Source organism: Coffea arabica, chromosome 2e (genome assembly GCF_036785885.1).
Source record: "Coffea arabica cultivar ET-39 chromosome 2e, Coffea Arabica ET-39 HiFi, whole genome shotgun sequence".
NCBI lineage: Eukaryota > Viridiplantae > Streptophyta > Magnoliopsida > Gentianales > Rubiaceae > Coffea > Coffea arabica.
The window spans coordinates 30,516,442-30,541,117 of NC_092313.1; the positions used below are offsets into that span (position 1 = coordinate 30,516,442).

The 24,676-nt window shown below is 35.5% G+C and overlaps 1 protein-coding gene and 1 long non-coding RNA gene across 6 annotated transcripts; one reads left to right on the forward strand and one right to left on the reverse strand.

The window, feature by feature from the left end:
- Nucleotides 1-791: 791 nt before the first annotated feature.
- Nucleotides 792-23,169, reverse strand: LOC113732370 (uncharacterized). 5 transcript variants are annotated; one of them, XM_027258086.2, is made up of 15 exons: nucleotides 22,752-23,168; nucleotides 21,599-21,701; nucleotides 21,293-21,482; nucleotides 18,118-18,412; nucleotides 17,343-18,034; nucleotides 16,818-16,978; nucleotides 14,273-14,333; nucleotides 13,920-13,985; nucleotides 13,751-13,836; nucleotides 7,837-7,900; nucleotides 4,483-4,695; nucleotides 2,573-2,638; nucleotides 2,060-2,139; nucleotides 1,860-1,984; nucleotides 792-1,619 (listed from the first exon to the last, which is right to left on the reverse strand). In XM_027258086.2, exons 4-14 carry the CDS (start codon nucleotides 18,257-18,259, stop codon nucleotides 1,876-1,878), a joined length of 1,740 nt encoding a protein of 579 aa, XP_027113887.1. In that variant the 5' UTR covers nucleotides 18,260-18,412; nucleotides 21,293-21,482; nucleotides 21,599-21,701; nucleotides 22,752-23,168; the 3' UTR covers nucleotides 792-1,619; nucleotides 1,860-1,875. The 5 variants fall into 5 exon arrangements, with proteins under 5 accessions (XP_027113887.1, XP_027113885.1, XP_027113888.1 ...); XM_027258084.2 differs by having other exon boundaries at nucleotides 21,263-21,482; XM_027258087.2 differs by lacking the exons at nucleotides 13,751-13,836; nucleotides 13,920-13,985 and adding an exon at nucleotides 16,524-16,597 and having other exon boundaries at nucleotides 21,263-21,482; nucleotides 22,752-23,169.
- On the forward strand, nucleotides 9,848-10,633 carry LOC140036971 (uncharacterized). Its single transcript, XR_011840693.1, has 2 exons — nucleotides 9,848-9,938; nucleotides 10,268-10,633. It is a non-coding gene; the product is annotated as an uncharacterized lncRNA (long non-coding RNA).
- Nucleotides 23,170-24,676: the final 1,507 nt, after the last annotated feature.

Below are 24,676 nucleotides of genomic sequence, written 5' to 3' on the forward strand. Positions count from 1 at the left end.
AAACTAATTTAAAAGGAGAAAAGAGAGAAGAAAAAAAAAATATCAACATAAATTGAGAACTGAGGTATATGCCAAGAGGATAAATTGTAATTTTTTTCGACACGATATACCTACACTTATTTATACTATGGAAGGGGGAGGCTTGAATAGACCCAAGAAGAAATCGGAGGAGATTGAATCACCTACCCGCCCAAACAGGTGCACTACACACCCGTTTGGAAAGACATTTAAAGTGACAGGCCACATATAGTATAGTGGTAGGTCCAGACGGCTGAACCCTTGACCTCCCACTCCACCAAATATTATAAACTATGATGATGACCTACAGCTCAAAATGACCAACAACTCATATATAGTGGCAGGCCGTCAAGATAAATTGTAATTAATCTCTAAATTTTTTACATTTTTCTTTACTACAACATAAATTGAGAACTGAGGTACACGGCATGAAGATAAATTGTTATTAATCCCTAATTTTTTGACAGTTTTCTTTACTTTAGCATAGTTACTGGTCAAAATTAACTTCTCTCTCAATTTCACGCTTTCATTTTCCGCCTTTTTTCAAGGATCAATTGTTCGTCCGTATGATGGGGATTTTTATTTGGTAACACCATTCAAAGTATTGTATAGTAGTTTTTGTCTATTTCAAGGGGAACCTCATCCGTCAAAATCTTAGAATATGCCTATGATTGCTAAATTATTTGGTTCTTATTGTTGAATTGTTCGTGGTCCAGTGCCGTTAATGTGATTGGCGGTATTTCTTGCTGGTCTTCAAGTACGGTAATATGATGTCCAGTTGGAAAGCCGTCTGCAATTTCTACAATCATTTGCCTCTTCGGCTTCATATCTGTATTTCTACAAATATTCACTTGCACCTGCAGAGGCAGCTATACCTGGAAGATCTTTCTCATATGCCATTGGATAAATTCTTCTACAGGATGAGATGGGAATTCCGCTAGTAACCTAGAATTGACAAGGATTCTGATAATAATCCAATGGCAACTAGAAAGAAAAATGTATGTATTTTGCGTATCCAATGATTCACCAGCAGGCTACTCTGCAAAACCTTGTACTCTTCTCCATGGATTGCCCCATCTAGTACATCAAGTCCAACTGCTACTCTAAGGTTGAGCTATTAATATTCCTCAATTTTAAATTATCCTCTGCATCTTGTCCCCCAAAAAAAAAAAAAAATCTTCATCTTCCCCTCTTTCCGGGTAGCATCTCATCATGTCTCATTGATGAACTCATTGATTACATGAATTGAACCCTCCAAAACCCCCTAGTGAGGCATCGTGCAATCAATTTCATCACCACAGATGCCATATTCCCATCAGTAGACAGATTTAATAGTAGAATCCATGCTAGCACATCACTTTTAGTTCAATTGGTCCTCCATCCTCTTCCAATCTCAACAAACTGTAGATTAGTTCTTCCCCTCCAACATCAACAACAGTGGTGAATAGCAGTTGATGCAGCCATAAGCCTCAAACATTATTTAATGCACCCAACGGAGTCTGACCATTTCAGACATTTATCCGGCACCTGAGTTGTGTCATGTTGAAACAGGTGCTCTGGGATTGGGAGGAGAGTCTGTGTTAACATAGCTTGAACAGGGCCTGGGAAGTTTAAAAAAGAAACTTCAGGTACTAACCTGGGACTTGACAAATTGTCTTGAGTTATTATTTTTGCTTTTTGCCTCACCAAGAAATAGAGAAGTGCTAGCTTTGGTCGCTAAGAATGACTACTATAAATCTATGGTTAACCACATAATCAGGCCTATGCAATTCATAAACATAGAGGTCCAAGCACCAAGTAATGTACAAAGTATAACTTTATTACCAGAAGAAAACAAGCACCTGTCATATCCATGTTTTACCGTATTTGCAACATCAAATGGCGATAACTGCGTCCCCTTACACTTCTTTGCCAAAGGAACTCAACAGATTGCTTAAAATTCATTTGCAGCCGCTGCTGAACAAGCCTGCAAATTACTAGTAAGTTATGAAATGCTTCTTTGATGCTTCTAAAGTTGTGGCAAGACACAACCACCTCTTACCATCTCGCAAGGCATCTCTGGATACCACGTGTTATGGGGCGAATGAATGAAGGGTCACGTTGGGCATAAAGCAAACCAACCTAGGAAAGAAAATAAACCTGTAAACTGAGAGAGAGAGAGAGAGAGAGAAAGAGACGACCATATTTTTGTAGTTGCCTAAATCCTTTGACTAATCAATTTAGTCAACTTCAAATTTGAGTTACACCGTCAAACAATGAGAGAATATAAATTGAAGGTTATATTGCAATAGATAAAATTATAATAGCACAACTACCAATTAATTCCGAAATATTAATAAATGCCTAATGAATTCTGAATTGAAGAGGTCTAGATCAATAGTTGAATGGAAGCAAGATAGGTGAACAAATCAATAGGGAATATAATGTGGCAAATGCTCTTTGGTAATGAAAATATGAACATACCAATAAGCAATCCCACGTTCTTCATAAAGAAGAAATTTATGAAGAAACGAACATTACAAAAAAAAAAAAAAATTGAACATCAAATAAGTACCTCTAACAAGGCAACAGCTGAAGGATCATCCAAGATCTCCAGACTACAGTCGGCTAGATAGTTAACCTGCAGTACATGACAGCAAAGCAAAAGTGTTGGAAAGTCTAAAGATGAGACAGAAAACTTCTGAGCTAGGGCAATGGCCTGCGATGAATTTCACAATATGAATGTGTGCTTTTGGAAGAAATCCACTGGCATATATACATGGTAAACATTTAATGAAGGAAATGTGACATCAAACGTCTTCAGTCAAATGCTTACAAATTTCAGGACCAACAAAACATTTATTAAGGCTGCATGGATTCGTCTGGAGGAAAACACACAGCAAAATTGGAAGGCAATGTTGTTGAGACTGGTAGACAACATTTGTCAGAGCAAACTGGGAACATACCAGGTTACTCATACTGATCCAGATTTTTTACTAGTACCAATTCATGCAACAAAATTGGTGAATTTTAGGTTTCTCTTGCTGAATTTCGGCATTTCGGCACCAGTGATGCATCAATGGATACTAGTTAAGAAGCTCAAAGGGTAGAAATCTGTACATGCTTACTTCAGCACATAAGTTGGACCTTCTGCATCAATTTCTGATGCAACTGAAGAAAGACCTTTGGGAGAATGCTAGTTGGGCTTTATCCAGGGATCAATGGCTATGTACAAGTCCAAGAATCTTATAGTCAGCCAGAGACCAGAGTCAGAAAACTAAACCCATTTAGTGAGAAGGTTCAACTATGTTCTTTAGTCATGCCATTTAGTGAGAAGGTTCAACTACATTCTTTAGTCATGCCATGTAACTTTCAGGATTGACTTTTTGACTCTGAATTACAAACACGTGCAATTACACAATCATCCAAATAATTTATCTTTTTGGAAGGACAACAAATAGCCAAATTGGAAGATAACATTTGTTTACTTAACAGTAAAGACAACATATGGCTACATACAATCTTCCACTACAAAGTTGTAATAGAGTACACTTACAGGGGCTAAGGAACTCAACTACTACAGGTAGAAATTTAGTGAGAATGAATGACACATGGATTCAAATGATGACCAAGCTCCTAGATGGCGCCCAGGGTGACTTTACATATTTTACTCTCTTCTAAGTACTCTAGAGATAAAATGCTTGTTCTTCGTCTCACCCTTGATGTCAGCTTTTTATCCTAGCTGTTCACCTACAAAACTGATCTCATCTTTTACATCTCTTTCAGATTTTTTACATCTTCTATTCTAAGACAATTCTCATTGCTCTTTCGAGGTAACACTCATGCTCCTAAAGAACATAAATTCGTCCTACATCTATATCACTTCAGACACATTACCTGGACATGTGGATATAAAAGGTAAACAGACATTTAGTAACTGGTACCTGATAGGTTAACTGAAGGTCACAAAATTTTTTGTTTATTTACTTTTTTATCATTTCATGAAACAATTAGTTAAAACATATTCTGATCTCTATTATTGCATTTGGAAATGCATTGCAGAACTGCTGCATTTATCTGATTCAATACATTATTCTCTAAACAAAAGCAATGCTAGAGGCAGCATTCATAATTCACCATCACATCAAAATAAAAACCATGCCATCACGCATTCAAGAAAAATCTGCTTAGACAAGTGAAAATTGGCTTGTTTCTGAACTTAATGCAACTTGAATAAAGAAAATATAATTCCTTGCACTTTAAGTATCTATACTTTTGATTATTGAATCAAGGAATCCGTCAAGTGGAGAATACAAGTTGTAGAACCTCATGGCAAAAATTCACTCATTCTTGTTTTTCAACTTGACTAGTTAAATGGAAAAAGGGACAAGAAACTTAGTTAAAAAAAGAATCACGAGGACAATATCATAATAACTGGCAGTTAAAAAAAATTGTAAGTTGCTAAGAGAAATATGAAAGGAGTACCCCAAATTCTGTGTTGACTAGAGACTGAACAAAGTCCAGCAGTTGAATCTTAGCCCACTGGTGGCATATGGAAGGATCGTCTGTATGTGGAGGATGTCTCCAGGGAGCACCAAACCGCAATCTGTCTTTTGAAACCTTTCCACTTTGTGCATCCAATGCGAACTTTTGCAAGTGCAGAAGTGCTTTTTCCATCGCAGGATCAACTACAGTTAACTAAAGGAGAAGAAAGAATGTAATGAACAGTTTAGATCGAAAGTTGTCTAAAGCACAAATAAGAGTGTGCTAATGTCAAATTATTTACATCAAGGATTTTCTGGTTTCTAGTGCTTGTGGAGGAAATATTATTTCATTGCTTCATGAGGTGGTCTAATTAGCACCAGAAAATAACAATTGCAAAACTTGTGCACTTTCATTACATTGTTATTGATTAGAGGACTATGATTTCTTGGTCCTTCTAGCATGATCTCTTTTTTGCTAAAAATTTAAGTACAGAATGTTTCATTTTGCACAAGTGAACGCATTCAGGATGTCCACTATGCAAATGACAAGTTGAAGGTGTTTGAAAGTCAAAAGGATACAAAACTTATAATTGGCAATTTAACCAAAAATATCTCCTGAAGATGTATCTTACATACTACTTTTTGTTGTCTAATTACTTTTCTGATCTGAGGTTTTGCTTCATTAGTGGTTCTTCAGGTAAGTTCTACTTGTGATGAGACTGTATTACTTCAATGACAAAATTCACTTAAAAGAGACAACCTTTTTCACAGTCCTAAAAATTTGAAATCAACACAGCATATGCAGTCATCATATGTCAGTGAAAAGTAACAGATTACTCCTTTCATCTAAAGATCTGCTAAGTAAAGTGAAGCTACTAAAGTTCAGCACACTATTAAACTTCACACAACTAATACATGATTCTCACACAATATTTTCCAATCCAAGGAAAGAAACTCAGTTAAGTGCTACTTTCATTAATCATCAGGCTTCTCCCTTATAATAAGGCAGGTTGCTGTGTTCAACATATATTATTAAAGCACCTATACATAGTATGCTAGCAACATGCGCACTAACACAATTTTCTAATATAAGAAGAGAATTTGTCTCTTTGGAACTTCCAATTACATAAATGGTTTGCCCTCATTATAGAGAGCTCTATGTACTTAATCAACATTACTGAAGTTCAAACAGGTGATAAGTTCTCTCTAACATGCGTATCACAGGTACTCTTCGCCTAGTTTTAGAAGAGTTACTTTCATTATGATTTTGGTTTAAATTGCCTCTCTTAAATTGTCTATCACAGTTATAGCAGTTGAAAGTTTTTTTTTTTTTTTATTCTTCTGCAGTATGCACCTTTTGAGAAAGGATCACACATTTTAGGAAAATATTCATTTTTAGTATCATCATCACAAAATCTATTTCTTGCTTCGAGAATTTCCAGAAAAAGCAATTCCTTGTCTAGGGCTTGAAAATTTGTATGCTTATTGTTTAGATCTTTCTTTTTTGCTTGTTCATGTAAAGACAATGGTAGTCAAATTCATTAGAGGAAGATTTTTCAAGTCTATATAGAGATATCTTTCTTTTTGTCACTTCACCGTATTCATTTGGTCACGAGCCAAGACTCAACAACACCATCAAACTGCATAGTCCCCTCAGATGTAATGCAAATGAAATACAAAAATTCAAAGTAAAAGCTGATATGGCAGGTTCATGTTGAACTGGATTATTAACTTGAAGAATAATTTGTACCACCACAAAAATAATGTAGCTGAGCTGTAAAGACATAACAGAGATAATGCTATGGGTTCTGATTGCAAATAAGTGACAGTTGTGAAGAGATTAATATTGGCACAAAAGATTAAAACTTTATTACCACATATCTTGATGCCATACGGCACAAACATCAAATGTGACACGCTTCAATTAATTCTCTGTTAATTTGGATTCAATAGGACAGCAATTTAACTTCATTTTGTTAAGCAAGACCAAGCTGATATATGGAGCAATTCTTCAGTTTAACTTTAGGATGTAAGGGAGAAATTTGAATATTGAGTGTTGCAAGTACAGGCATAAAATGATAACAAAAAGACCACACTCAGTAAACTCAAGAATCCCTCCTTAGAAGCAATGGTTCTGACCAGTCTGAAAAGCTGATGTTCTTACAGCCAAATTGGCCTTATAAGGTGGAGGGGTACAGGCCACTTGTTCATGTTACCTCTTGTTCCTGAATCATATTGGATTGACTACTCAACAGAAATAGCTTTAGTTAAAGTATATTTGACTAGGACAGTCATAATTATCTTGCAGTAGCAAATTTTGAATTACTACTTCGGCTTGGGCATTAGTTTTAGATAAGGTCCCCTTCCTAGGGTTAAAGAGATTAGAATAAAACCTCTTATTAGGAGTGTTTAGAGTTCAAGTTGTCCCCTTGAAGTTTAAATGTGCAAACCTATTTTGAAAAGTTTGATGCTTACATTACACCATCACGTTACTTAGGTGAATCCAATGCAGGAAATCATTCTACTAAATTGGAAGGTAATTAAGGCATGGAACTCACTAAACTATCATTGAGGACTAAGGAACTTGACAAGATAATGGTTATAACTAAAAGTTCTGATTCTTTCCACATAAATTCTGGTTTTGAGAATCAAATACATTTTCCTCTTCTTTGATTTCATCTCATAGAAACACGAATTTGTGCTTGCCACCTGTTATTTTTCATATAAAAAAATATTTGATAGTAGATCAAATTTTCAATCTTTATCCAGCATGTGATGTTGTGTTACAGGAAGGAAGAGAGAGGAGAGAAGGAAGAAAGAGGAGAAACATTAATGTAGACTAGATCATCCCCAAAAATCAAACAAGAAAAGATGTGTCCTTATATAGCAAAACTACACTATGTCTCTTGGCAACTCAAAAGATATCCTTAGTCTCTCAGAATCTTGCGTTGTATCAAAACAATTTGCTTCTCCTATGACCACATTTGTTTAAACAAGCATGATTAACCAATAAGCAGGAACCACCCACATATATAGTGATCAATTTTCTTATGCCTAACATAATTTCCATAGAAGACTTTTTCCTTTTAAGATTTTTTCAGAAGTTCATTTCTCTAGCAGTCTACTCTTGACTCCTAGAGGAAATGAGGTAATGCAAAAGCATGGACAAAGAACAATGTTGAGCAACTCAAATTAAGTGTACTTAGGCGCATAAGGCTATCAATATTTGGAATTAGTTTTATTTCCCAAACACGTACAGAAAAATCATCAAAGCAACTCGGCTCCAAATTGCTAGCAACTTTATGTAGCAGAACTTCAAATACCATACAAAGCAGTAGCTAATCAAGGAACTTACTTGCAGATATGCCAAGTATGCATCCACAATGTCTTCAAAGGTACTACCTTTCTCATCCATGACCCTACAGTAGGAACACGAGCAGAAAAATTAACAAAAAACATAAAATAATTATACTCTGGTTAAATGGGGGAGAGAGAGCCTGGGAGGGGGGGGCCGGGCGGGGAGGGGATGATACACTGGGAGAGGCTTTTTACACCAACAATGTTTATAGTAAACATCAAAATGTGAACATTTCTAACCTACTCATATGGAGCTCCAATGTCTACTTTCAGCCTCTCATGCATCAACCAGGGAAATGAACTTTCATTTGAAACTAAATAATTAAATGCCATAATTTGTTTTTCTGCCTGACACATGCTATATTACCACGGAAAGGTGACCGGGAAAAAAAGACATATGTTCAAGTCAGACATATCAAACTAAATTAAGTACATAATACTATTGCAAGTTCTACATGAGTTTTTAGATCTGCTAAAATAGTAACATTTTTGAAGTCATTGTGACTGAAAGAAACATAATCATCCCACAAGGAATAGTGTTTAGAATTAATGTGAGAAAAAATGAACACTTTGTCCAACAATATAGCTGTTTCATTTAGGTAGGTGATAGCTTATTGATGTACACCAAGATCTCATTTAGATTGAGGGATTTATTTCTTATGAACTACCATGTTGTTAATGTTGAAAATCTAGAATATCTTTTTCTATGTATATCCCATGATCTCTGCTATATCCCATGATTTCTGCTATATCCCATGATTTCTGCTCTATTTTAGGATAGAATAATTTACTCCTAATGTATTTTAGGATAGAATAAATTAGCTCCTAATTTTTAGGAAATTACAGATTTCATGGAATTGACAAAAGTCCAATTCCATTTGTATAAATGTTGTACAGAGTCTAGAACAAAAGATATGACAGAACAATTCAGTTTTCTTTTTTGTTCATGGTATCAGAGCTTTTGCTCTTGGGACCTCTTCTTGTCAGCCTTCATTGCTGAGTGCTTTCCTCTCTTCAAGTCTTTATTGCCAAGTGCAATTTCCAGCCTTCATTGCTGATATTTTTCATTAGGCCTTCATTGCCAATTTTTCTTTGAAACCTCCAACATGTCTGAAACTGAAACATCAGAAATCCACTCCAATACCAAATCAGAAGAGACCTCAAATATTCCACAAACAGGGGATTTGCAGAATATCCAGGCAGCCTACAGGCTCAACGGGAAAAACTATTTGAAGTGGTCACAATTTGTTCAAACATTTCTCAAAGGAAAGGGCAAAATCAGCCACTTGCTTGGAACTGGACCGAAAAAGGGAGATCCTAAATTCGCTGCTTGGGATGAAGAGGATTCTATGGTCATGTCATGGCTGTGGAACTCCATGTTACCTGAAATAAGCGATACCTGCATGTTCCTATCAACAGCTCAAGATATATGGTCTACTATTCGACAGACCTATTCAAAGGCAGGAGATGCTGCCCTAATCTATGAGATCAAAACAAAGATCTCAGCCACTAAACAGGGCAACCTTTCTGTTACTCAATATGCCAACCTTTTGCAAAATCTATGGCAGGAACTGGACCAATATCGGTGTGTTCAGATGTTGTGTAGTGAAGATGCAGCCACCTTGAAAAACTTTATCGAAAAGGATAGAGTTTATGACTTCCTTGCAGGTCTGAATGTGGAATTTGATCAGGTCAGAGTCCAGATATTGGGGAAGGAAAGATTATCATCTCTGAATGAGACAATATCATTGGTTCGAGCTGAAGAGAATAGGCGAGAAGTCATGTTAGAGCCTAAAACATTAGAAGGCTCGGCAATGATTTCTACAAAGTCAAATAAAGACACAATTTGGTGCACGTACTGCAAAAAATCACGCCATACGCGAGATGATTGCTTCAAACTCCATGGGAAGGAACAAGTCCTTAGTCGTAAAGGAGGATTCAAAGGGGGAAAAGCCCACTTAACTGCTGGAGAAGACCAAACACAAGAAAAATCCAACCAGACTGGTATCGGAGAATTCAAGAAAGAAGAAATCGAAAAGCTAAGAAACCTCCTAAATTCCCTTGAAAAGTCCTCTAGTACGTGTTCATTGGCTCAATCAGGTAAGTACCTTAACTCTTATGCTTTAAGTGCCTCAAGCATGTCTTCTCTAGGCTCTTGGGTCATCGACTCAGGAGCTACTGACCATATGACTCACAGCCCAATCAGATTTAGAACATACAACCCATGTCCTGGAAATAGAAAAATTACTGTTGCGGATGGATCTCCTATAACTGTTGCAGGCCAAGGGACAGTAAATCTATCAAATTCTTTGTCCCTAAATAATGTGTTGCATGTCCCAAAATTGTCCTCCAATCTCATATCCATCCATCAAATTACCAAAGATCTGAACTGTAGAGTAATTTTCTATACTACTCACTGTGTTTTTCAGGATTTGGTTACGGGGAGGACGATTGGACTTGCTAAGGTGAATGACGGGCTTTATTACCTTGAGGAGATGAGTGGCAACAAGAAGAACAAAAATCAGTTATCCCTCACCTGCTCCTCAAATAATAAATCTGAAATTTGGCTTCATCATTTCCGTCTTGGTCATCCATCTTTTATGCTACTTAAAAGCATGTTTCCTTCACTTTTCAAGAATGAAGATGTTAGTAGTTTCCATTGTGATACATGTGAAATTGCTAAACATCATAGACTATCATTTCCATTGAGTAATACAAGATCTACTAGACCTTTCTCTTTGATACATACTGATATTTGGGGGCCTTGTAGAATTTCTAGTATTTCTGGAGCAAAATGGTTTGTCACATTCATTGATGATTGTACTAGAACTACTTGGTTATTTCTTATGAAAGAAAAATCAGAAGTAAGCAGTATTTTTCCAATGTTTCATAAAATGATTTGTACACAATTTGGAAGTTTGATTAAAAGAGTAAGATCTGATAATGCAAGAGACTATTTTAATCAAATTCTCTCATCTTTTTTCCAAAAAGAGGGTATAATACATGAGTCATCTTGTGTAGATACACCCCAACAAAATGGGATTGCTGAACGAAAAAATAGGCATTTACTCAATGTGACTCGAGCAATTTTGTTTCAACATAAAGTTCCAAAAACTTTTTGGGGGGAGGCTGTTTTAACTGCTGCACATTTGATAAATAGAGTACCTTCAAAAGTACTAAATAATCAAAGTCCCATTGCTGCTCTTTCTGGTTTTTACCCTGATTTTAATGTCTCTTGCACATTGTCACCAAAAGTGTTTGGTTGTGTTGCTTTTGTACATGTTCATGCACACCAAAGAGGGAAACTTGATCCAAGAGCTTTAAAATGTATTTTTGTGGGATACTCAAACACAAAGAAAGGATATAAGTGTTATCATCCTCCTTCAAAAAAATTTTTTACCTCTATGGATGTCACATTTGTTGAAAATGAACCTTACTCTCAAAGTAACAATCCTCATCCCCAGGGGGAGAGTTCTTGGGAAGATAAGGAATTTCTCCTTGATCTTCAAAGTTCTACACTAAACTTAAAGTCTTTCAAGCCGGACCATACACCAAATTCTAAAGGAGAACATACTAGCAGTGAACCTGAACCTGAATTTGAAGTTGAACATGCCAGTAAAGAAATTGAACCTGATCTTGGAGTTGAGGGAAAATCTGGTTTAAATCCAACTACACCACTCAAGGTCTACTCAAGGAAGAAAGTTCATATTTCTGAACCTGTGCAAATCCAAGAATCTGAACCACAATCAGGTACTGAAAATTCTGTTCCTTTGTGTGTTCAATCTGACTCTGCTCCTTGTGAATTTAATGATTTAGACCTGCCTATTGCTGTTCGAAAAGGAACACGAGAATGCACTAAGCATCCAATCTCAAATTTCGTGTCTTTCCATAGATTCTCTCCACAACATAAAACTTTCCTTACCACCATCAATTCTATTTCAATTCCACAAACACTACAAGAGGCACTTAGAAATAAGAATTGGTTACATGCTATGAAAGAGGAGATGAATGCCCTAGAGAGAAATAAGACTTGGGAAATTGTAAACCTACCCAAAGGAAAGAAAACAGTGGGGTGTAAATGGGTGTTTACTTTGAAATATAGAGCTGATGGTTCATTAGAAAGGCATAAAGCTCGGTTGGTCGCAAAAGGATATACACAGACATATGGGATAGATTACCAAGAGACCTTTGCACCCGTTGCAAAAATGAATACTGTCCGTGTTCTTTTGTCTTTAGCCGCTAACTTTGGTTGGTGTTTACAGCAATTTGATGTGAAGAATGCATTCTTACATGGGGATTTAGAAGAAGAGGTGTACATGGAACCTCCACCGGGTTTTAATGAAATGTTTTTTGAAAAGAAAGTGTGCAGGTTAAAGAAAGCTTTATATGGATTAAAACAATCGCCAAGGGCTTGGTTCGGAAGATTTACTAAAGTGATGTTAGCAATGCAATACAAACAAAGTCAAGGAGATCATACTTTGTTCATAAAACATTCAAAAGGAGGTGTTACAGCTCTACTTGTATATGTAGATGACATCATCATCACCGGGAATGATCCAATTGAAAGAGAAACACTCAAAAAGTGCTTAGCAAAGGAGTTTGAAATTAAAGAACTAGGGAGGCTGAAGTATTTTTTAGGCATTGAGGTGGCATACTCAAGAAAGGGCATCTTTGTTTCCCAACAAAAGTATGTCTTAGACTTGCTTAAAGAAACAGGCAATCTTGGATGCAAGGCAGCAAGCACACCCATTGAGCCTAACTTGAGATTGAATGAAGGGAAGGATGATAGCACAGTAGATAAGGGAAGATATCAGCGGTTGGTTGGGAAACTGATATACTTGTCCCATACAAGGCCGGACATAGCATTTGCTGTAAGTGTAGTAAGCCAATTTATGCATGATCCAAGAGAGAAACACTTGCAGGCTGTCAATAGAATTCTATCCTACCTCAAAGGGACACCGGGTAGAGGAATTTTGTTCAAGAAAAATGAAGGATTGCTCATAGAGGCATATACTGATGCTGATTATGCAGGTTCTGTTGTAGATCGTAGATCAACTTCAGGATATTGTACATTTCTTGGTGGGAACCTAGTGACATGGAGGAGTAAGAAGCAATCGGTTGTTGCAAGATCAAGTGCTGAAGCAGAGTTTAGAGCTATGGCTCATGGAGTTTGTGAATTGCTATGGCTCAAAATAATACTTGATGATCTTAAAATCAAGAGTGAAGGGCCTATGAAACTCTATTGCGACAACAAGTCTGCCATCAACATTGCACACAATCCAGTGCAACATGATCGCACAAAGCACATCGAAGTTGATAGACATTTTATTAAAGAAAAGCTGGACAGTGGCATGATTTGCACTCCATATGTAGCATCAAATAATCAATTGGCAGATGTCTTAACTAAGGGAATGCCAACTTCCAACTTTGAAGACATTACATGCAAGATGGGAATGGAAAATATCTATTCACCATCTTGAGGGGGAGTGTTGAAAATCTAGAATATCTTTTTCTATGTATATCCCATGATCTCTGCTATATCCCATGATTTCTGCTATATCCCATGATTTCTGCTCTATTTTAGGATAGAATAATTTACTCCTAATGTATTTTAGGATAGAATAAATTAGCTCCTAATTTTTAGGAAATTACAGATTTCATGGAATTGACAAAAGTCCAATTCCATTTGTATAAATGTTGTACAGAGTCTAGAACAAAAGATATGACAGAACAATTCAGTTTTCTTTTTTGTTCAGTTAACGTATCTACAGAGTACCAAATGATTAATACAAATAAAAGTAGAATATTGACAATCAATAAGTAAACGATTAAATAGAAAACGCTCCACAAAATCCATGAATCCAATATCACCGATTTCATATCATGAAACATGCATTACTATTACTACTTACTTATTGTAATAGTTACTAAGCTTGAGTGCATAAACCTCAAAAAGGTGCCGTGGACTTGGCCCTAGGGTCTCAACAATTAAATTCCACTGCAATTTCAACAAGTGCACAACATTGTCAGAGCAACTAAAAACTCATCTTGAAGAAAAACTAATAGTCATCACAATTGTACCTCAGCTTGAGTAAAGTAATCGTTAACCATGTGCATATTGGCTTCGGCTGGAGTCCACCCAAATGTCTGCATTTTTCTTATGAACTCAATCACCCAGACTCATAATCATTGGTGAACACCACAAATCACTTTAACTATCATATTCAGAATATATTCAAAAAATTCACTGCCTAAGAACAGACGATCACTGGGTAAACTGCAAAGAACTGCATCTGATTTCCAACTATAACTACCAACAGTCTGTTCATTGATATGGACATTTTTATACATACATATTTACAAGAAAAAAGATTCTAACAATATTCAGGACCATCAAATACACATGCAGGTACACACAAAAGAGTTCCTGTTACCTCACGAGAGATGAAAATATCTGGAAATCCATAATCAATAAAAGCTTGGGAAGAGTAGTAGCTGCAAGCACATATCACGTGTTCTTAGTTTTATTAATCAATTGAAGAATATATAAAAGAGAAAATGAAATTGTGTATGAAAAAGTAGCAAAAATTTGGATTCATTCAAATAAAGGGGAAAGTTAGCATTAGGCATAAAAAGGCTGGGAAGCTTCATTAGGGCCTGTTGACACCTTTTGCCTGTTATTACAAAAAGGTCCATTTACACCAAGGATTTCTCAAATTATGAAAATGGAAGCTTGAATAGACCATCAAAAAGTAAAGCAAGAGCATTGAAGATCTGTCAGACTATGAACCACCAAAGAACCTGTCAAATTTGCCCAGGGATTAGTCTAAGCATGCAATGAAACAGTTGGTCCTTTATTAACTTTAGTACTTGATCAAAGGGATCTGCAAGAATTTTATCTTATTGTTGCTGGCTATAAAGCAGAATGGGCAACTGTCAAGAAATGCTTAGGTATGTGCAAGATCTAGCACAGAAGCTAAATCACTGCCATTTCAATCAAATTCATTAATCCGTCAACAAATTATTTCTAATTGTAAAAAGTTTAAAAGGTTTCATTTTTTCCAAATTAGACATGTAAATAAGCAATTGTCACACAAAACATGAAACTTCTAAACTTTTAGGAAGCTTAATTCTCCAAAAAGAATGTAAATGTTGGATGGAAAGGTTTAAGATATAATTATAAAAAATTTTATGCTTCTATACTACTCTTTGATCAAGCAAGAAACGGAAGATTTTGAGGGGTTGGACTCATGAATCACACACTGCTAATGACATCTGAAAAAGGGACGGGCTGGCAGCACTACCAAATTCCACTTCTAACTTCTGATTCTCCTACCAATCTTAAAACTTCTAATCTTCTCTAGAATTATTTAGTTACAGGATTTCTGAAAATCCACACAATCAGCATTATGCAATATTCATAACTACAAAGGGACTATCACCACTAAAAGAAGTATAAGATGTACAGCACTTTAAGAAATTACTCAAATTACAAAAAATTCCACTGAATCGATCAAATTCTACCAGTTAATTAAATAAAACAGAGTCAAATAATGGTATCTGAAATACAGAACAAATTGAACTGTGAGATTGAAAATTCTAGAACTTCACAACAGAATGATCACTAACTTCCTCTCGGGGGATGTGGACCTACTTTAACAAGCCTATAGTTTAGCCTGTCCTGCTATGATAGGTAATCTAACATGGGTACAGTTTCACATTCTTGAATAACTAGACGTCACACTCTCAGCTTTGGGTTGTGAAAAAAATGCAACCACTTTCTTTTAATAAAAATTTTACTTATAAAAGTTCATACTTCATACAGAAGAAAAGCTAACAGATTTACAATTCTGAATTTCTGTTTAAGTTAAATTAGCGATCAAAAGTTCTAAATATTTCTAATTTTTTTAAAAAAATTTTATATTGTAAACGGGAGGGCTCAAACCCGGCACCACTCACTTAGACTCCCTCCCCCAAACCACCCAACCCATCTAAATATTCTAAATTCTATTAAATAAAAAGTTATTAAACAATTGTTTCTTAACTCTATAACCATCAAAGTCCAAAATCCATGTTGGAACTGAACACATTTATTAAATACATTTGAGTTTTCACTTTCTAGTCTTGTAGCCATTCCTTTTTCTTGTACTATACCTGGCAGCACTCTAACAGTGTTATAATGAAATAGAGTAAAAGGAGTAGGAAAACATCAAGATATGCATATCTGCTGTCATTAACATTCCACTTCAAAAATCACTAAATTGACACAATTAGTATGTTTCCTCCTATAAGTTATCAACCGCACAATTGAAGTAAAATAGGGAATATTTGATGACTTGTAGTTTCAAGTGAAAAAAATTTGATGATGCCATTTTAGTAGCTGAACAGACCAAGACCACAATTGATGATTAAGAAATCCTGTGTTATCTCCTAATTCTGGTGCTCTGACATCCAGAGAAGTAAGATTATAAATGAACTATCTATCAGCAGGGGGAAAGAAAACTTTTAACAATCTACAGTAAGCTGGTATCACATATTGTCCATAAGGGACTAAAGCAGACCCAGCGCATAAGCGTCCCGCAAGCTAGGAAGGGCTAAGTGGGCTTGGCAGTAGTCCTGGACATTGAGTGGCTTTATGAATTTTTAAACCAATAATTCCCTAGGTCAGAAAAAATGCAAACTGACCTTGTGACCAGGCATATCTTGTTCTTGACAAACTCCAAATAAAGTCATGAAGAATCAGGACATAGAATCTTGCACTTGACAAAAGAAATGAATTGGTAGCTTATAAAGTTGAACATATGATAAAAAGGAACTAAAAAATCTGATGTGCAACTATGAGGTGCAGGCTTGCTAACTCAATGTGCAAATAGAAATGACAACTCAGTCAGGAAAACAACAAGGTAGAAAGCATGCACAGGACAAACAAATAGCCACCATTCTCAACCAGTAATGTTGGGGAATGGTTGAAACTGTTACCTATCTGACGTCACAAGAATCACAGGAAGACATCTCTCATTCACACACAGAGCTATAGTCCTCCATATAAAGCTGTCATGATACATGGATGCATTCACAGTAGTATCATCTGTCAAAACTGCATTCTTTAGGACATCAATGTTGTTTATCACCAGCTTTGGCTACAATTAATAAAATAAAACCAAGTAAGAAAAGTGAATAACTACCAATTCTGACAAAAAAAAAAAACCTATAAAATAACTCCCACAAAAAAGGTAATAGATAAGAGCCATTATAGTGGACGTATCTTGCAAGCATTTCGAACTCCTCAAATTTCAAATATACAACACAATCATTAGATATCTTCTATTAACTAATTAGCAGTTTCATAGACTTGCTAACATTCATGAATACCATCCATTACCTACAGCATTCCATTACAATTTCTTACTCCCTATTTTCTTTTATTCGCGGCAAATTCTTTCAAGAAACTGATCAGGAGAAGCAAAACAGAAAATACAGAAATGCATTCTACTTGGGAGTTACCTGAAAGTAACCTACTTCAGCAGCAGAAGACAATAATTCAAGCAATAAACAAGGCCAATCAGTTGCTGAATGGCCTAAAGGCCTTGAAAAGCCACCTGTCTCATTTAAATGCTTAATAGCATTAGCTCTCCACCCTTGCTGCACTTTTATAACCTCCTTAGCCAACTCCAATGCAGCCATTGCTTCCCTATAATACGAATCCTCCACCAAACTCACATCCCCCCCAAAACTCTCTTTGGCATTTAATCGAACAGATAGCTGAAAAACAGCCCTATCCCACAAATTCAATAAACTAGACAAAGAACTAGCAGCAGCAACTGCAGATACCTTACTTTTCCTCCTCTTAGAATCATCCCTTTTCACGACGTCCCTTTTTGAGTTAATTCTTAAACTATTAATGACATTCAACCCACAAATCCTTTCAATTGCTGTAGTGGGATTATGCCATTTGTTAATAGTAGTAAATATTTGATGCGAACTAATTTTACCCAACTTTATACCCCTTATAACCATGGACTCAAGGCTTTCTTCAAGCTGATTTCTGAGAGACAAAAGTGCCGGCTGCGGCTGACAATTTGACCATGATGCCCATGGAAATGAACAGCCATACTTTGGGTGCTGATCTCTCATATTCTCTGCAAAGTCCACATACCCTGTTACATGAGGTCCAGTATTCCAATCATCCAGCAAACCTGCTCCAAAAAAAAAAAACCATTAAATTCCAACTGTGATGAATAATAAGAGTTGAAGATAGTGAGAGCATATTTTCTCGTACGTTCAAGGATGAGGGTGGTTTTGCCAACGCCGCGAGGACCGTGGAGAATGAGGGGTTGTGGGACACGGTGATGTTGAGCGTGGTTGTTGAGGATGGTCTCCAGTAGTGGCCTTGGGATGATTCTCCATGCTTTCTGTACCATTTTGCAGAAGTTTTGCTGGCTGCTGGGAGAAGCTGGCACTCGAGTACAATGGACTGGTTACTAGTGACCAGTGACTAACTATTGTTCCGACTGGGTAATTTGAAGTTATGGCTGCTTGGATCCAGCGCCACTAAGCGGGCGATATTATTGTCGCTGGTGATGTGAGGTAATTTGAAGTTAGTGATGTATATCAATTTCATATTGTAAAATATATGTGTATTTCAAAAATTTTGTCCCACATCGAAAAATGAATAGGACAAAAGTTTTGTCCTACATCAGAAAATAAATAGGACCTCCCAAGATTTATAATGTATAAATAGGTGCTATTTCCCTTTGGAAAATTACACCAATTCTTCTCCCTCTGACAGTTGATATCTTTCTGTCAGCTTTCTTCCCAATTCTTCTCCTAACAGTAGATACTTGCATCAATAAATACTACACAAGAAGTTCATTTGATTGTCATATTCACCCTGTTTTAAATCTCTCTGTCTAGAAGTGGTCAATTTGATGAGTAAGCTACAGTTATCATAATGCCAAAGTTAACTGTAATATTGTTAGCTAGTACAATATTAATCTTTAAAACCATCTAAATGTCTTCCTAAAGTACTTAAAAAGGGGACAATCCACCTATGTTAGCAGATCAACTACCAGTCCATTAAATAAAGACAAAACTACAATACTCACTTACAAAAAAAAAAAATTTAACATCAGAATAGCATTGGGACATGGACGATGAGTATACTCCTGCAGATATACCAGTGTCATGTTTCCATTTCCATTTGTCTTACAGTAATTGTTCTCTCTTTCATTTTGTGCTAAGGGTCTCTCCAACAAACTAACTGGAAGACATAAGTTTAGACAGCATACAGCATTTTGTTGGCCATACAAAATTGATGAACAAACCAGCAAAACACACTAGGATTTCAAAGGATTACAAATTAGAAAAAATGGAAATCTAATACAACACCAAACTTGGCATAATTTTCTATATGCTTTTCTAGTTGTTTCGATTGCCCATACCCGTATGAAATATGAGATACAGAACTTGTTTTGTGAAAGAAAAGGAAAGATGTGAACCAAAACAGGGAAATGCTAAAATAACCAACCTTAAATCCATCAAGTCTCAAATAAGAAAGGACTTAGAAAAGAATATGAAAACACAAAAACATATAAATATATGCATAAAATAGAATTTATGCTTTTAAGATTTGACTGCACTTTAAGGTGCCAATACCAGGTTCTGATGCCAAGTCATATGTGTTAAAGCTTGAGATAGAATGGTAAATTTACCAGATAAAGAAAATTACTCACAACTCCGTGAAGTATATACACTCTTGATTTCTTGTCCCCAAGTGTCAGTTTCAATTAGCGTGAAAACAAAAATAGGTAAGCATGCATTACATTTCAGAAAGGCTTCAGCTTCAATTTTACCCACTCATTTACAGATGTATGGATTGCATTACAGCTCAGAGAGATGAGCCATAACCCAATTAATATGTAGAAGTTACTTTGGACATATAGACAGAACCAGAAAATTTATTAGCAAGCTCACATATCTAAAACTTAACCATATAGTATAACATTTCACGTTTTTGAGGGGGCAAAAGTTTAAGTTCAAAATGGACATATCTAAAAATTTCCAATTTTCTAAGTAGAGAAAAACCTAATTTTTTACAACTTTTTTCCTTTTTTTTGGTCATGATTCAAAAGGGCTTCCGTTCCAATGAACAATTAGCAAATGCTTTACAACTAGGATTGAGATCAGCATGTCATAAAGCAATGACCATAAGGACCAATATGTACTGACACGTATACATTAGCATGGATTACAATTCGGAAAGGGACTTGACCTCCATTTCTCCGCCCAACCCCCACCAAACCCTCTTAAAAACATTAAAAGAAACAACCAGAACACCAGCATGCAGATTGAGATCAACACATAATAAGTAATTTTATTTCAACAGTTACAATCGAGAAGGCCTTCAATCCCAACAGCAAATCACAGAGTAATTGTTATGAAGATCAATTTCAGAACAAAAATCATTTGATCCGTAATATAGCATGCATAAAAAAAACACGAGGGCTTTTCCCTCTCTACCCCGTGGAAATTTGCACACGTCTCACATTAAATTAGCATTTCACAAAAAAACTAGTTAAATTGATCTATCACCATATCAATACTTGCGTCTCCAAGCATTGATGTAATAAATTGATTTATCTGATCCCCCGTCATTCACGCACAACAGCAGAGAGATTGAAAACCTAAAGCAGTCACTGTCACCTATCAAAAACAACTAAAAGCAATTCTCAATCTCAGATTATCCTCCTGTAAGCGTTGCAAATAACTCAAGTACTGTGTGGCATCACTCTTTATTGTGCTCTTCCATCAAATCAAAAACAAGATGGGACAAGCAGCTGACCCTCAAACCATACTAGAATGAAACTTGAACAACTAAGTCTTTCCAAATTAAATTATCATTTCAACTTTGACTTGAAAAAATCTATCAACCAAAAATTAAGGGATCTCTAAAATCAGAACTAGCCTGTATCAATTTACCATTTCGTCATATATTAGTGTGCCAATTTATATTCAATCATAACAAATGAAGCAATTAAAAAGAAAATTTTCCACAATCATACAATATTTAAGGGAATTTCGCCATTTTCGTCCCTAAACTTTTACACTAAAACCAATTTCGTCCTTTACGAATTTTTTTAGCCAATTTAGTCCTTCGACTATTTTGAAGTCTCTAATGTAGGACTTTTGCGGCGGCGACACCATATTTTACATATTCCGTACAACCGGTGATGGGTATATCTGTCTTTTTAAATTAAATTCTTCAATTTAGACGGACTTTGACCATACTTCTTCTTCTCCGATAGAAATCTCATCCCATTCACCAGAAATTCGCACAAACTCTCTCACACACTCAAATCATGAAATAAATTTCACAAGAAAAAAACAAAAAATCAAGAACCATAAGGAAAGTGAAGCAAACATACTCTCAAGCAGAAGACATCATTTACGCCGACCTGGACGAGACGGCGAGCAAGGTTGCGTCCGAGAGTGGAGTCAGCAGAGTTGAAAGGAATGGGAGATTGGTGGATGGTAACGGCGCCATTGGTGGGGAGACAACAGACGTCATTGCTAAGTGGCTTACATGTGTCCAATGCTCCGATCTTAGTGTCCATGTTTTCGACGGTGAGACGAGGACGACGACGTCTAAGATGTCGGTTGTAGATGTAAGTAAAAAGTAGCGGAAGGAAAAAATGAGAAAGTTCCAGAAAGTTGGGGAGAAAAGATGGAATTCCAATCCGTGGAGCTATTATTATATTTACCTTTGCTCTTTCTTTTTTTTTTTTTGGTGGGTTCGATAAGGAAGGGAATTTTTTTTGCCTTGAGGAGCAGGTCTCGGCCTTTCTTTTTGTTGTGGTACAGAACCTATTAACAAAAGCTGGAAATGGAAAAATTGAAGTAAAACAGAATCTGAACTAACACTCAAATGACAAAGCAAGATTTAAGTGAATATCACCAATTCTTATTGATGAACTTTAAAATTCGGATACAGAATCAGATTTTGGCGGGAAAGAGGAGAAGGGGAAAAGAATGCAGGAAACTTGAGGGAGAAGACAGAGGGAATATTTCCTCTCTGATTGCAGAAACAAATCTTGACAAAAAGCTCCCTAACTATTACATAATTGAATCATTTATAGAAAACTATCCTAACTAACTTCTTTCCGTAGCTAATAAGCAAATGACACGTGTAATGAGAATCTTCAGGTTGTTGGATTTCAGCTTCCGTACGAATAGCATGAACCCAGAATGGGCGTGCTTCCTTGGTCACGCTTTTGCTATCCCTTCTCACGCCTTCTCCTTGGCTGTCTTCACGCCTTCCCTTCCCCAGCTTCTTACTTCATTACACTTTTGGAATGGGTGGTGACCGGTGAATAAATGTGGGAGGACAAGTGTGTGTGTGTATATATATATATATATGTACATGGTTGGCTGGATGGTCTTAGTTCTCAGAGCCCAGAGGGGTTACTATGGCAAAATGAAAAACAAACGGAGGAACCGGAAACCAGGGGCGGTCTCATCTTTTAACAAAGGGTGCTTGATTATTTTGGTATGGTGGTGGGAATCGGGTTGAGGCACGCCGCACGTCTTAAAGGAGAAATGGCTCTCAAACATACTCTCAGGTCTACTTACAAACTCATTTCGTTTGGGCATTTTGTCAAACAGATTAAGGTCGTCACAAAAATTGAATATTTCGTATGAAATTTGACTATGGCTAAGTCGACAAATATCTTGTCAAGCTTCGTTCAGGCAGAAAAGGTGAAAAAGAAACAACAAAATTGCAGCAAGTATCATTGTTCAATTTCATTCATCTACAAAACAAAGCATACGGGAAGAAGATAGCAATTTCAACAGCCAAAAAAATCATCTCAACCTAGAGATTAAAACAAAAAAAGGAGTATGGAAACCGCACAGTACTTTCTTCATGATGATCTGTAAGCAGTGGTGGTCCTAGCAAGAAGATAGCAACTCCGGCAATGGTGACGGCGGCAGCGAGCTCCCCTTGCTCCTCGGATTCCCTTAATGTTTTTTTTTTTTTTTGTCAAATGTCAGCTTGTACCCTTAATGCTTTTGTCGGTTTTCTGTTTTTGGTTCTTTTCTTCTTTTCTTGGAAAGAAAATGGACTATACAACTCTACAAGTAAGGTGGCGTTTGGTTCGTATGTTGGAAGAAGGTTTAGGAGTTTGCTCATATCCTAATTCTGAAGCATCTATTTCTATTATCATAAAAGCTTTAGGATGAGGAAGACATAAACATGGTAGTGATTTAATTTTTTCTTTTAAATATCTAATCTTTTGAGTATGTTCTTCTGTCCAAGGTTTAGGATCTTTCTTTAATCTATTGAATACCAAGGTTTAGGATCTTTCTTTAATCTATTGAATAATATAAAACATTCTTGTCTTAATTTAGGAAAGAAATCTGCAATATAATTTAAACATTCTAGAAATTTTTGTAATTGATTTTTATCTTTTATTTCATTTGGAAATTTATTTGCAAATTCTAAAGCTCTATTTATTGACTTTATTGTTCCTTTATCTATATCATGTCCTAAAAATCTTAATTTTGTTTGAAATAATTTTAATTTAGATGCTGATACCACTAATCCGTTTTTCTTAACTACTTTTAAAAATATATTTAAATGATTAAAATGTTGTTCTAATGATTCTGAAAATATTAACACATTATCTATATAAACTATACTAAATGAGCTATAAGGGTTGAATATATCATTCATTATATTTTGAAATTCTGAAGACGCATTTTTTAATCGAAATGGCATTACTTTCCATTCATAATGACCAAAAGGTGTTGTAAATGCTGTTTTATATCTATCTTCAAGAGCTATTATTATCTGCCAATATCCAGGTTTTAGATCGAATTTTGAAAATATTTTTGCATTATATAGTCTATTTAATAAATCTTTTTTATTTGGAATTGGATATCTAATCCATTGTAATACTTTATTTAATGGTTTATAATTAATAACTAATCTTGGAACTGCTCTTTCTTTTTCAGCTTGATTCATAACATAAAAAGTTGCACAACTCCAAGGAGATTTTGAAGATGTTATTAATCCTTTATCAATTAATGTTTGTATTTCTTTTTTACAAAATTCTAATAATTCGCTATTCATTTGTATAGGTCTTGCTTTAGTTGGAATATTTTTCTCATTAAAATCTTTTTCGAAGGCTAATTTTATCATATGTTGTTTTCTATCCCAAAAAGCAATCGGAATGTCTGCACAAACTTCCTTTTTAATTAATTCTTCTAATTCTAAAACTCTTTTTTGCATTTTTATTTCTTTTAATTGTTCTCCAATTTTTAAATAGGATTTTTCTTCCTTTATATAATTTATCTGTTGTTTTACCTTAGTAATAGTATTTATTGTTTTATAAATAGAATTTGATTGTAATATTTGTAATTCTCTTTGTTTGATTGGAGTTAAAAATTTTAAAGTAATAGTTTTTCCCATAATATTAGTAGAAATTCCTTCATGTCCTACTGAAAATGGATATATTTGAATTAAAAAGGGTGTTCCTAAAATTATATTATTACTTATATTTTTTACAATTATAAAATTATGTCTAATACAATAATTATTATTACATATCGACCCTTTTGTAAATTTATATTTTACTAGTAAATTTTCTCCATTTGCTGTCATCAAAGTTTCATTTGTTCTTTCACAATATTTAGTGGGAATAATTCCTTCTTTTATACAACTTGAATCTGCTCCACTATCTAACAAAGCTACATATGTTTCTTTGAAATCTTCTACCGTTATTGTAACTAGAGCATACCACTTTTGAAATGTTATTTTTTCTATTGTATTTAAATATTGT